Here is a 14,158-nt window from a genome sequence, read left to right on the forward strand (position 1 = left end):
TCAAATTCTTCCACCAAACAATTCCTTTAATATATAAAAACAGTCCACCGTGATGGCACCAAACAAGAGCAACATACAAGCATACTACACGTAGAAAATCTGCATAAGTCTGAATTAGAGTTAAGACGATGTCGGAAATCGACCTAATAAAAAGCTTAGTTTAAAAAAAAAGTCACAGTAGTTCGTTGAGTAAAATTCTTGTTTGTATGTACGATAACACAAAATAGATTATAGAAAACTGCGTATAATTCAATAGTTTTTTATTACAAAGGATAACTCCAAAACACTCAATTATATCTCTACTATACTATTCTTTAGAACGAGGAGATCAAACTTTAACTGTTTGATTGCATACATTAGCTAATCATACAAATCACGATATAGGATTACAGGTTAAACATGAAGACAGTGACATTTGACATGAGGTTAAAGGATAATATACTCTACTGCAAGTCAGAGCAGGCATGTATTTCTTTATAGTTCTTCATTTTTGTAGTTAATCCTTTAGCTTAGTACAGAAGGTAATCACACCATATAATGCTAAATTTGTAGCTTTATAGAAGTGTCTCTTGTACTTTATAATACAGCGTATCACGAAAATAAGTAATTACTACAGAAACTTTAAAGACATAATATAGCTATTTTTTGGGTAATACATTTTACAATATAATGACTAAACACGAAAGACATGCAAATGTAACATACCATAACGTAGCGATAATTGTTCATTAATATTTCTTAACATAGTATAGTATCTCATACATTAGTTGCACATTAAACAGTCTTAACAGCAAAAGGTATTTAGATGATTCAGATGAGAACCAAAATCATACGTTTTACAGAACACACAATCCTGAGACCATTTTGTTTCATATTCCTTATGTCATTCATCGAGATGAAACGTTTATATAAAAGTATTTTTTTAAATAAATATCTAATGAACAGGATTCTAAATTTTCTCCTTTGGAAAAAATGACTACAATACCTTTCAAAAACAGATAAAAACAACCAACGGCAATGAAACCCCAGTGTTACCATAAACAAGTAGTAACTACTGTCAAAAATTTTTCTTACCAATGTTACTGAGTTCAACAATCATGTTAGAAACAAGACAAGTTGATCAACAGTGTTAATTATATTAGTAGGCTACGTTTCATGTTTGCCGCCTCGGGTTAATCCATGACACAGTGAAATATGTTGTTAATTAGGTTGCGAGTTAATTCAGCAGAGTCATTTCCGACTTCTGGGAGGTAAGGGGTTACGCAAGTAATTTATATTAGTTACATTTTTTAGATTACTTAGTCATCTTAATCCCGTCTCTCGGGTTTCGGTGACTATATGGACTATTTTGACTTATTTAAATGTTAATCTGGTAAGATGTGTATGTACAATGTTCGTATGGCTGATGGTCAACTCATGAAAAGGACGAGAAGAAATTTTTGACCCATGCACATGGAGTTCTCACAGTGTATTTAAAGTGGTAACATAATATCCTTTTATTGTTCTAATAAATAATATGGGTTGTGAGAAAGAGACTTTTTACAAATATACACAGTGACCTATTTAAAAAATAGCTCAGAGTTCCGATTGTGTAAGATATGCTAACTCACAACAAAAATCATAAACTCCGAGACCTTAAATGAAGAAAACTTTATATCGCTCTTAGATCCGACATTCAGAATTACATGGAAAGGTAGTCGATGTATTTTGTTTGACAGCGTCCTTTGATGTAACGGTACGCAGGCATTATTGCCTCACCTGTAATTCGAATGAGAGAAATAAACCAAAATACAAATAAACTTGAAAAGTCATAAATTTCAAGCAACTTGTCAAGCTATCAACATACATAACAGCATGGTTTATTAAACATCATTTGTGTAACGGAAGTTGAGTAGTCGGTCTAAAAGGTTCAAATTGGTAATATAATCAGGTCAGTTCTACTTATATATACGCTACCTCCGCCTCGCCCCATTTCACTATCTGGGTCATTTCGGGTTCCACCACTGGTGGTATTGTTCAACAATGACAGTAAACAAAATGAACAACTCTACGATCACTGAGAAATTGTCATCGTAGACGATAATAAACGTTCCTTCGTCTGATCATTTTTCGATTCAAACATATTGAAACTGCGGTCAGTATTTTATGATAACTAATTGCAGTGACACATATTTGAGTACCCAAGAACACTTTTCATTTACCCGTCTTCAAGTGAGCAGATTTTCCACAATGAAGTAACATGCAGCAACAACATATCATATTAAGAAGATTTCCTCAAAAGAAGCACTTGATATAAACTATTAACTTGAATTTTCCTCGCTGATATTATTAATATTACTTCATGCAAAACAAACTTTCGTGGTTGGCATTCTCATCTAAATTACTGTAATTTAGTGTAATTAGTGTAATCTCGACAATGAAGACTTGTTAGTGTTTGTTTGTCTAACTTTACTAATACCTTTCCATATAGCACTATTTAGGTGATGCAAGTTAATATTGTCTAGAACTGTAATGTATATCGATATTCGTTCAAAGTTCGCTGTGTGTTCTACCTGTTACACCAACGACCAACATTCACTCACCGTTAACATAATATCGGCTCCATAGTGTACAATTGTTTTACTTATATAGAACACTAATTTAAGTTAGCTAATAATAACTACGTTATTAATTGAGAGCAATTAAACTAGTTATGGTTTCCATCGTTAAGTAAACTAATATAAAAATATGAATTTGCGTTTTTATTTTTTAACTTGTACACAAATTGAATTACTGTTAATGATAATGTGCCTTGAATTACTTTAAAGAAACATACGATACCACGAATATTGATAACGGTATAATCAAGATCTAGAATACTATTTCCACTTTGTACTGAGAACAGCCTTACCTGAAACAATAACTATAATGGCCGCGTCTAAAGTTATAATACCAATTGATATGTAATTTCCGTAGTCACTGGACATAGGAACAGCAGCGAACAGAACGTTGACAAAAATCACAGCGAGGGAAAAGAGCTGAAAGGAGGTAATATGTGGAAATATAAGAAAATCAGTGACTTTATATGTGCGCACTTGCTACCGTTTGTATTCTATTCATTGCTTACGATAAGCAAGAATCCGTTTTACTACGCCGCTTTACGTGATCATTAGCCTTGAACTCATGCTGTACCTGAAATTCCGAAATGGTTAAAACCGTCACAGCACAAGCGGTCACGTGATCACTCAAAAATGGTTATGGTATGATAACTGGGGGTATTCCAAAATAGACTTTTTTTTCGTTTACGATTACTACTAACTATATCATCAACATTAGTGGCTCATCCTACGTCGCGATACTAAACACTGATATGAGAGTCACCGGAGCAATTCTAAACTTGAAAATAAATCGCATGCATAAATAGTTAGTTGCAGCTGCTGTTTCATGAATTAAAAAACTTTTTTTTTTTGGCAAACAGGACGAAACCGGTGTATTAGCAAACTACAATTTTCATTCACAAGTATAGGCCTTACACGTTCTGAAAATAATATCGTTCTTTCTGTCAAAATCCATTCAACGATGCAAACATTTAATTAATTCCTGGTTTAAATAGCTTACATGACCGTTACAACAAATACATCGCTTAATATTATGGAAAAAACGTACCTGTAATCTTTGTTCAAAAGGGCTCTTCATTGGTGAAAACTTCACGTGGAGTGTGAGGAACAACACAGACACACCGATAGTAATTAACTTGGTCAGTGGATCATCCCATCCTAGTAATGTAATCAACATTGTCTGCGTGACCTTCCTGGCAAGTTCCAGAATTTCCCAAAACCAAAATCCGGGTTTGAAATTCTCACAGAGAAAGTTCAGCCAGACGGGAATGTCATGAGTTTCTTCGTTACTCTCACTTCTGTTCAATGCGATAGGCTCGCTCGTTAAGTTATCTTCACTGTTGAGTTGGTGGTTTGTGTCTGGTTCTGAAACATGTTCGTTATCACGCTGTCTCTTGATATATTTACTCAAAAAAAGGAAGAGCAATACAGGAAAAGATATAACATAGAGAAGAGTAGCAAGAAAAGCAAATATCTGGTAATAGAGGAGATCACTACAGACAATGTCATAATCAGCGCGAAGCAGAGTGATTGAAATATCATTTCCTTTGTAAACCGCAAATGTATCACAGGCACCAGGGTACAAACTGAATATGATGTCACAAGTTGATGGATATGTCACAAACATAATTAACAGGACATACGTTGATAGTGTAGATCTCGTTTCGGCAAGCCTAAGTTTCAGATTATGCGCATCGTAGCGTTTTCTGTACTTGAAGTAGACTCTAAACATTTGTTGACAAGCAAACGCAATTAAAATTACGACAATGGGAAACAAGAGAGCGATTTTAAATTCGAGCTTAGGATTCAATGATAGCTTCTCGTGTAAGCAATGTGGTTTCACAATCAACCTCAAAATGTTAAATTCAAGTACCGAAATCCATTCTCCAACATAATGTAATACTCCAGCCCAACTGACACTATGAAATGCCTCGAATAGCTCACCTACAACCTGATAAAAACCTAGAACAATTTTGACCCTAGATGATACAATGTCTGCTATGGTTCTCCCTTCTTTTGAACGATTCTGCTTCTTGCTTTTCACAATCACAAACACTAGGAATATGATGAAAATACAAACAGTCATACTGATTTCAAAACAAACCCATACAATATTTGGACACGGAAGGCAAAATCCTAAGACAGAATAATATCCCTTCACACACTTACTACAAAGCCATCCTCTATAACCCACCGCACATGAACCAGCTATTTCATTAACTTCATGACTGTTATTATTCTCACAGTTTTCAGGGCTCGAACAAGCAAATACTCTGGGAATCAATTGCTTATATTCAACGGTGGATTGATCATAATGTACATTTTCAGTTTGTAGATTCAGTACAAAATTAGAATATTCCTTTAGACTTGCATTGGGAAAAGTCCAATTCCAGTAATAGCCTGGTAAAAGAGCCTTGTAATCTTGAGAACAATCCAATCCTTCTTCTAGACATACTGAGCATTTCTCGAATCGATGTAAGCGAGTATAGTTCTCTTTGCAGGGACAGGCTCGGTATCCAGCGAAAGTACTTTGTTTAGTTCCTTCTGGACACAATATGCACTGCGATGATGATGTGCCAGTTCCATTTTTCACGAAGCTACCGTTATGACAGTGACTGCAGGAATTGTTACCGATATCATTTTGATAAAAACCACCTATGTGAGCAGAAGAAGGCCACCGATAAATATAATCATTCTATATAATTCCAATGGAGGTTTAAGCTTTGACATAATATAGGGCAATATTTTGTTAAGTTTCGATACTCGACACCATTTACTTTTGTTTTCGTGGAAGTTGTTGACCTTAACGATTATTGACCCCATTTGTAGTTTAATTAAGACAGCATTTGCAGCATTTGATCTATAAACGTCGATTTTGTTCTGACAAAAGACCAAAATTACACCCACTTGCCCATTTGTTTCAGTGGCCCCAGATTACACCTTTCCTTTACGATTTCGTCATCCGCCTCTGTTGATTCCATTGGGTCCATGCCCATTGCCTTATCAGTCGGGGAGGTTCCCTTCCCATCTTTGAAAGCCTGCACAGCCTGCACAGGTATACAGGTATACTTAAACAGTTCTTTAAGATTTCACTCACCTGCTGGGCAAGGAGTACATTGACCACTTTTGTTGCCATAGCTACCAGGGGGGCACGGTTGGCATATAGCTGTCCGAGATTCCAATGTACAGTTAAAACCTTGGCGTCTTAAGACCTCATAAAAGACATTTCCAGATTGACTGAACGTCAGTGTAGGTACAAAACCGCTGTTAACGCATTCACTTTGGAACAAAAAAGCAGACTACAAATGTCCTTTCCCTTCTAATTCTTTTTCTCTTATTTGTAAGTTGGGTGAATGAAAAGTTGACAACATATCTTCCTAATGTTAACGAAACGTTTGTTTGTTATTTTTGTTTTAGCTAGCACTACTGTGTGTATATACACAGATATATTCCATTATCATATAAATCTCGCTCTCTCGCAGCGATATTCATGAAAACAAATATATAACGAAAATAGGATTTGAAGTGATTTTGTTTATGTATCACATATCATCGCAATCATATCTCCATTAAACAGAAAACCTCATTTCCATTTTCAACGGTATGAAGAATATATGAAGAATAATTTTTTTTTACAATAATCACCTTGTGATAATTGTTTGATATCTGCAGATAATGTATATATCCACAGCTAAGCGGAATGGGGTAAAAAATCTTCCTCACTCCTTCCTATCCTCGTATTGCGTCGTTGATGGTAGTCCTATGGTTCCTAAGTAGTACACTAAATGACCAACTATTTGATCTAAACCGCTATGAAGATTTCTTTTATTTTAATACCTTGTGATATTTCTGTTTGGCATCGGTAAAGACTTCAGCTGACCACAGCTAAGCAGTCTGTTAGGAATAATAATGATGTAAACATATTTTCTGTGAGTTATTATCTGTTCCTTTTGAATCTTGAAGTACCAACTTTTTAATCGACAGTTTTCGAAATATATATTGCCATATTTATATCTGTGGCATTCTAATATGTTGTGGTATGAGACACTTTATATTGATATTTACATATTGATATTTTAAACACTAAAAATGTACCGTTGAAAGACACTAGGACATTACACATGAAAGGTGTTTCAAAGCAACATTAAATCTACTGAACACACATTCTCATGTACAGGCTAACAGACAATGGAGCTCAAATATGTAAATATATGACATGGTTTGGACAATGTCCAATCTTGTGTAAATAAACCATGGCTTAGACAGAATGTAAAAGTTACGAGGTCTTTATTGATGTCAGATTGTAACTTACAGTTTCATCTGATTGGGCATATCTTCGAGGGCTTTCGCTGAGATTTTTTCGAGAGGGTTTTTGTAAAGATGTCTTTGATGGACAAAAACACAGAAAGGAAATGACGAAGAGTTAACAAAACAAACATGCTTTTCATGGTTACTGACTATTGGGGGCAAAAAAAGTTTACAAACATGTGCATCATATTAATATACAAAATGACGCCACTGTTGTCATTATTATCAGTAAAGGAAGATGGTGGATAGATTAGTGGATGTGGCCATGCCCTCTCATCTCCAATCGCGGAAATTGTCTCAATCGGCGATACAAAACCTGGCGTCCAGAGATATTTATGTAGGCTTAATTATTATCCTTATATGACAGTCGGTAGCAGCTTGTGCTGTACCACGCCCTTCTATAAAGGCTTATTCCCCTCCCAAAAGCAGTCGCGGAAATTTAATTATCCTCCCTGTTTCACCCCCGCCCTCTCCACTCACTAAAGAACTACATTTAAATTTCTTTGCTTGCCACTGTTGCCAACAAAATAAACAATGGTTATTATTCGAGTGGTACTCACATAGTTGATTGTAATTCTGTCGTCGTGAATGGACTTTTCTGGAGTTCTTTTATTTTGTTGTTAAAGAGGTAGCTTTGAAATAAAATGAAAGTTATATAATGTTCTTATGAAGCGAAGAAGAAACAAGGATAAAAAAACATGTTTAAATTGATAGACTCATACGACCAAGTTCTGAGTTACATGTTTTTAATAGGCATATCTGCAAAAGCATTTCCCTCCACTTCACTGATGCCGTTGTTGAAGAGAAATCTGAAACCGAAAGTAGGAAACAAGTTTTAAACGGATTGATAGGTGACAATATGCTATTATCTTAAGGTTAAAGATGAACGATAGTGATTTTTCACCATCGACGAAAAAATACGATTTTATTCAAGAGTATTCTAGTTGGTTTCCATTTTACACATGTGAAAATTCAAGTCAATCCGATGTTGGGAAAGGCTTAAAAAAATTCCTAAACTCGTTGATTTTTTAAACAAAAATTGGGCTTTTGGCGAAAAGCGATATGATGATCACGTGATCTACAGTGACATGTGACGTCATTATGATGATAACAACGTGAGTGTACTTCAGCAGTGTGCACTTAGTGTGTAAGTTTAGTTGCAACCTACTCTATATTGGACTCGACAAACAACGTAAACCACTAGCAAAATCCAAGAAATTGCGTTGTAGGGGGATGCAACAGAACGAATGTGGACTCTACAATAAGTTTTTTTCAATTTTCCAAGCGGAAAAAGTAGTGGGAGATATCGGAAACTCTGGATACGATTTGTGAGGAGAACCAGGAAAGACTTCATCGCACCAGGAGTTTCTCATGGCAAGAATGTGAAAGTTTGTTCTGCCCACTTCACAGAAGATGATTCTCGGGCCCAATTGAAATTTGCGTGTGGCAAGGTCACTAAAGTAATAACAGTTTGAAAGATTGATGCTTTTATGCCGCATTATTTATATATATCCCGATAAATGCAACGGTAAGTGTTGGAACTGGAAGACATGTCAGACGTGAACAACCTAATGACTATGTGAGGAGAGAATCCACGTGCAAATTTCAATTGGGGCATTGACGTCGCTTAGGCAGAGTTTTTTGTGGCAGAGATGTGTTCATACCCTCCAAACCACTTTAAATGTAATACGAATAGGAAATGTGTGAGCGAAACAAAACATCGTGTAAGTATTACTTACGGTAGCGCACACTGTCACTTATGTTTGCACAGTGTGAAAGTACCGTTTGCTGACCTACGTGAAGTTGGGCTAGAATACGATTCCTCCTGAAGCCCAAACCACGAGGCATGCATGTGAATAAACGCAATAGGCATTGCATGTAGTGAGAAAATTGTTCGAGCTAGACTAACAACTCGATTGAGTTCAAATGCGGTTGTATTTCAAGCTCCATGAAACCTTTCTGTTGGATTTAATGACGCACGGAACAAGGAACGTTTATGTTTTACAGTAGGCCTAGTGCATACAAGCGAATCTACTTTGTTTAGAACTTTGGATTTTCTTTCGGATGTTATACTAATCTACGTTTGAGACTATCATCACTATTGTTATTGTGCCAGTTTGACTGGTAAGTGAGCACATTCATACATCACTCTGTATAAAACCCGCCAAAAACGTGATCTTGAGATTTACGTTACTTTGGGTCAGCTTGCGAGTTACCTCTTCAGATATTGGGAAATCGTTGCGAAATCGCCGCAAATTTCGTAAAAAAAAACTTGTAAACACGTGGTGAAGAAATCAAGAAACACTATGATATTCATTATCTATTTATGTCTTGAACATTACGCCGGAAAATAACAGTTATGCTGACACGAAATGCACGCACAGCTCCGTACTGAACAGTTCACAACAGAAAAGATCATCACAGTGACGTCATTCACTGACCTGAGGGCTGTTCAAGGTCGTTGCAGTGTTTGAAAATTCCTAAATTACGGAGGCGAAAAAACGATGTTTTAATTCCCTTTTTTATAACTTTCCGGTGTGCTATTTGGAAAATTAAAAAAATATGTTGCTTGGTAACATATAAACTACATTATATATGAAAATGAGAGATTTTTTTTCTGTCACTATCGTTCTACTTTAATACAAGACTTTGGGCCAAAAAACATGAACCTGGCCAGTTAGAAACAATCAGGTATGTTACTCACATATGTCGTAGTCTACTAAATCCATCAAATAATCCTTTTTGTACACAAGTGAGGTTATTCCGTTGTAATAGCAGGAACTGTGCGTCGTGTTTCGTATAATTAAACAGGCCGAACGGTATTTCAGTTAAACTGTTGTTTGAAAGGTCTCTGCAGCGTATGATCAAATAACAAGTATAGGGACCAACGTTAGTTCAAGGAAAGGCGACTCAAAATTATTTATATATTAACAAGTAAATACACCACTTAATCTAACGAGTTTTAAACAAGTAATGATAAATGCAAGGAAGGTAGGATTTGACCTACGATTTGATTAGGATTTATTTAAAACAAAATCTCATTTGACAATGAGAATATGCGACAATGACGATGAACGAGGATCAAATTAGAGAAACCCATTATTAAATGAATCGTACGTGCATTGAAATTTCTTCTTATTTATCCTGAGAAGTAGGACTATGTCATTTTAAATCATCTTTCATAGTGTAACATATATCTGCATGAACTGTTCGTAATTTGACTACTTTGTACTTTCTTTAATAATTGTGAAAATTATTTACAGGCAATAACTGATTGTGGTATTACTAAAGAGATTCGCCGGCAGTTGTCGAATGTTGTTCCCTGAAAGTGACCTGCAAGAGATGTTTTGGAAAACTTTTTATTAACATTCGCTACGATTCCGATTAATTTTTCAAAAGATTTATGTCGTGACCCGGTCTACCCGGAAATGACCCGGATTTATACACTATACGTTACATGACATTTGGAAATCTTTGTAGAAAAGTAAAGTGTAATGAAAATATTTTCGTCAGATGTTAGCAATGATTAAAGATGTGAATGAAATAAAGCATTTTCTGAGTAATGGTCTATTTTCATGAAATTTTGCTTTTCATCGGACACACTAAGAAACCAGCGGTCATTGACGTTCATTATTTGACATAGACAAATGTATCACACGTCGTAACACCGCAATCATATTAAATCACTCATGTTATATACAAAATAAACAAGCTAGTCCAGCTATACTATACATGACCAAGATTAACAGAGCTTTAGCTGAATTATCTTTACTCACAAGTAAGAAAGGTTTTCTAGTCCGTTGAAGAAGCGCTGATGAACGTCATGTAATTTATTGTTAGCAAGAATGCTGAAGAGAATGATATGACATTAAAGGTAGTCATTAAAGGGTGTAGATATTGTCCTGTAGTATTGCGTATTTGTTCAGAAAACTACAATGAAACAGTAACGGCTACATCACAATACTTACAGGTCGTATATGTTCGGTGTTGACATAAAAAATCCAGGGGGTATGTCAGTTAGTAGATTATCTGATAAGTATCTGTATTGGAATAGAGAAAACAAATTTAATGTGATAACATTACAAGAGTTTAACAAGTAATGATAAATGTAATCCCTCATGTAAGTGCCAGTATAGCACAGTAGCACATAGTATAAAGGTTAGATGAACGTACATTTTATGACAGCACATACTTTTACCAGGGCCTGACAGGTAATAATAAGAGGAAAACGTGCGTTAATAGAATATGATATCATAAATACGGTAGGTGGAGTACAAGTGAACGAATGAAAGAAACGTTTAATACACCATCAAAGTCATGTGTGAGTGTAAATGTGACGGATTCATCATTTATTTTATGCAATGTGATTGGACAACTTTTACAAGGAAGCATGTATAATGTGTTTTTGTTCTTATTGTATCTAGTCATTGATTTACTTAACGATGTCTTACAGTGACTATATAGTCTAAGTTAAAGAGGAATACTCTTTTGCAACTTACAGTCGTTCCATTTTGGTATTACTTGAAAGCAAGGCCGTTGGTAAAGCTTCGAGTCGGTTTCCTGACAAGTCCCTGAATAATACAAAGTAGACTGGTGTAATGTTTTTATTATTGAAAGATTGAACAACAATTTGTCAAACAATCGTCGTTTAAGGCAGAGCTCTTCTTTCTCAATCGACATTTTGACTAAAAAGCGTCACTCTATTTGCGTACGGTGTTTGTAGGCGCCTTCTGTAGAAGACAACTGCTTGCTCTTTACATTTTATTTTCCTTTTTCTTCAGTAGTTTCATAAAAAAAGATAGGTGAAAGACTTCATGTAGAAATATATCACACACTTACATATTTTTAATGTTCCAATTTATGGAGAATAGTCCAGCAGGGATTTCTCTGATCAAGTTGTATGACACATTTCTACGATAATTAATAAAAAAGTGAACATGTGTTACTAATAGATAACAAAGGTGTAAGAACAGGAACTTTCTCTCCACGACAGTGTTTATCATTTAGCTGGAATATTTTCAATTAGCAAATAGATAGCTAGGCGATTAAATGAAGCATGTTTCGTTTCATATATCTAATTAATAGTCTATTTTTGAATTTTGCTAAACAAATATCAAACTTTTGCGGGAAAAAGTGGAAAAGTGTAATACGCACAATTTAGAAAAGTATCAGTTTTGACATAGAATCCTCGAAATCTTTAAAAGTTCCATTTGGCCATTGCAACATCTACAAATCATTCGTCTTGTACAGATCATATATCTCACCTTTAAGTTATGATACTTGTGAAAGGGAATAGGCAGAGACAGAAATAGCCACTTTGTATAAGGAGTCTGACAATGGATTCATCTTCGATATATGTTACTTAACACATTGGAAGGAAAATAAATAAATCGGTGAATAAATAGTAGAGCATTTCATCAAAAACTTATGTTGACATGCACATACCTAACATGAAGTAACATTTATAGATTATAGCCAGTGTTTCATTACACTCAATTGCTTCCAACTTCATGATTCCTGGAAAATTGTCTTAGTGCAAGCTCTTCAACTGGTTATGCGATAACTTCCTGGACACAGAATCGTAACATGACATTCAACACTGACAATATAAGCTATTGCATTCGAAATCAATTGTCAATAATTTCGATTAGATGATCAAGGCTTTGTAAAGACTGAACTTTATTACTTTACGTAGAAAAATAAGAGGACAGGAGGATACCTAAATTAGTTTCTGTTAAAACACTTATAGGTGTTTCAAACTTGGTACATTTGCAAGTAATGCCTCCGGCAAAATATGATTGGCGGGAATGATTTTACGTTTACAGAGCTTGCTAGTGGAACCGGGAACCGTCTAAAAACTTCGTTTCACTCCCAATAGTAGTAGGATTGTTCACTATTTCCATAAGTTCAAAAAACATTTTAGATACTGAAATTTTTGTTCAATTTAGCCTCCTTTGTAAAGCCGATACTCTGTAGAAACGTCATACAGAGTATAACCTGTCACAAAAAGCAACCACTTGATCCACTCTAAATCCTAGTTATTGAAATCGTAACCGTGAGATCATGATGCGGATATAAATTATATGACCATCATACTTTCTTAGCTGATTTTACAATGTAGTATTCTGATTTCATATACTGTAATGACTCTCTTAACTCTGCATCGATTTCTCATTTCTTTTTGAAAGCTGTTATATCGTTTATTAACAAAAAATTAGACGAAAAGGGAAAATTGCTTCGGAATAAGTGTAATTATTGACATTGTAAAAATCTAAAAAAAATATTAAGCAATGTACTACGTGGTTCATTTTGTGATTCCGTACATAGATGTCAGGTTGCCTGTCCATTGGAACGTTCCAGGTGGTATGCCAGTGAGTCTGTTACGCGATAAATTTCTGTCAAACATATAAAATATCACAAAACAAGTATTAATTCACAATGAATGTGATCAATATCTGATATTGTCATTACTTCTTCATTGGATGCCACAATTGTAGTTTGTGCATATATTCATATAACAACATCAATAGTTATCAGTGGAGTGCCAAGGGGCCAATGACAGAACCCCACTCCAATCTTCAGTCTAGAAAGAAATACACCACAACATTTCTTCGATCTCACACAAAGTATTTATTACCACAACCTTGCATTGAGATCTACCTATATACCTACCATCAGTCTAAATATGCCTCAGAATGCACCACGTATATTTTTTAACCTCGACAAGACAACCCCCACTCCCGATCCCAACCTTACATTGGAGTCGGCATCAATTTAACAGGGCAGAATAAACTAATGTATATATTGTATATATTCCTTGATTTGCTTCTGTCCCATAAATGATGAGACTTGTATATATATATCAGTCGGGGAATTAAAAAAATATAAGAATAACCCTTCAGAAAATGTACCATTTGACGTATATGTGGAAAAACGTACCAGACATCACCAAAACTAAAACATATAAGTTTAGCATTCTTGTAAATCAACAAAATATTACATTTTAATATTTGTTAGATAATATTACTCGAAATTTTTATGTAATACCTAGGTACCAATGGGACCAATGCATGATCGTTCTTAGTCTTACATTTCCGTGGCATTGTGAGGTAACGTTGGTATTACACTCAATGCTCTTAACGAACAATCAACGAGGTAAAATGTCTTCTTCGTTTGGTGACAGTCACACGTATGATGAGCACCGCATGCTGTTGGTCCTGTTGAACACAAAATATTAAAACAACAGGAAATAT

At 35.1% G+C, this 14,158-nt stretch overlaps 1 protein-coding gene across 4 annotated transcripts in view; it reads right to left on the minus strand.

Annotated features, from left to right (window-relative positions):
- Window positions 1-14,158, minus strand: part of LOC139982904 (uncharacterized) — a 36,678-nt gene continuing 22,520 nt past the window's right edge. For 2 of the 4 annotated variants that reach the window (XM_071996075.1, XM_071996074.1), the window contains exons 3-18: window positions 13,996-14,122; window positions 13,229-13,300; window positions 11,745-11,816; window positions 11,405-11,476; window positions 10,874-10,945; window positions 10,682-10,753; window positions 10,167-10,238; window positions 9,610-9,756; window positions 7,646-7,714; window positions 7,466-7,537; window positions 6,910-6,981; window positions 6,435-6,491; window positions 5,695-5,876; window positions 3,646-5,252; window positions 2,891-3,017; window positions 1-1,758 (exon numbers count right to left, since the gene is read on the minus strand). In XM_071996075.1, the coding sequence (XP_071852176.1) occupies window positions 1,682-1,758; window positions 2,891-3,017; window positions 3,646-5,252; window positions 5,695-5,876; window positions 6,435-6,491; window positions 6,910-6,981; window positions 7,466-7,537; window positions 7,646-7,714; window positions 9,610-9,756; window positions 10,167-10,238; window positions 10,682-10,753; window positions 10,874-10,945; window positions 11,405-11,476; window positions 11,745-11,816; window positions 13,229-13,300; window positions 13,996-14,122 (2,969 nt within the window). In that variant the 3' untranslated portion in view covers window positions 1-1,681. The remainder of the gene's footprint in view (window positions 1,759-2,890; window positions 3,018-3,645; window positions 5,253-5,694; window positions 5,877-6,434; window positions 6,492-6,909; window positions 6,982-7,465; window positions 7,538-7,645; window positions 7,715-9,609; window positions 9,757-10,166; window positions 10,239-10,681; window positions 10,754-10,873; window positions 10,946-11,404; window positions 11,477-11,744; window positions 11,817-13,228; window positions 13,301-13,995; window positions 14,123-14,158) is intronic. The other 2 variants (XM_071996076.1, XM_071996077.1) reach the window with 2 other exon arrangements.

The sequence above is a fragment of the Apostichopus japonicus genome, chromosome 16 (assembly GCF_037975245.1).
Source record: "Apostichopus japonicus isolate 1M-3 chromosome 16, ASM3797524v1, whole genome shotgun sequence".
In the NCBI taxonomy this organism is placed as follows: Eukaryota; Metazoa; Echinodermata; class Holothuroidea; order Aspidochirotida; family Stichopodidae; genus Apostichopus; species Apostichopus japonicus.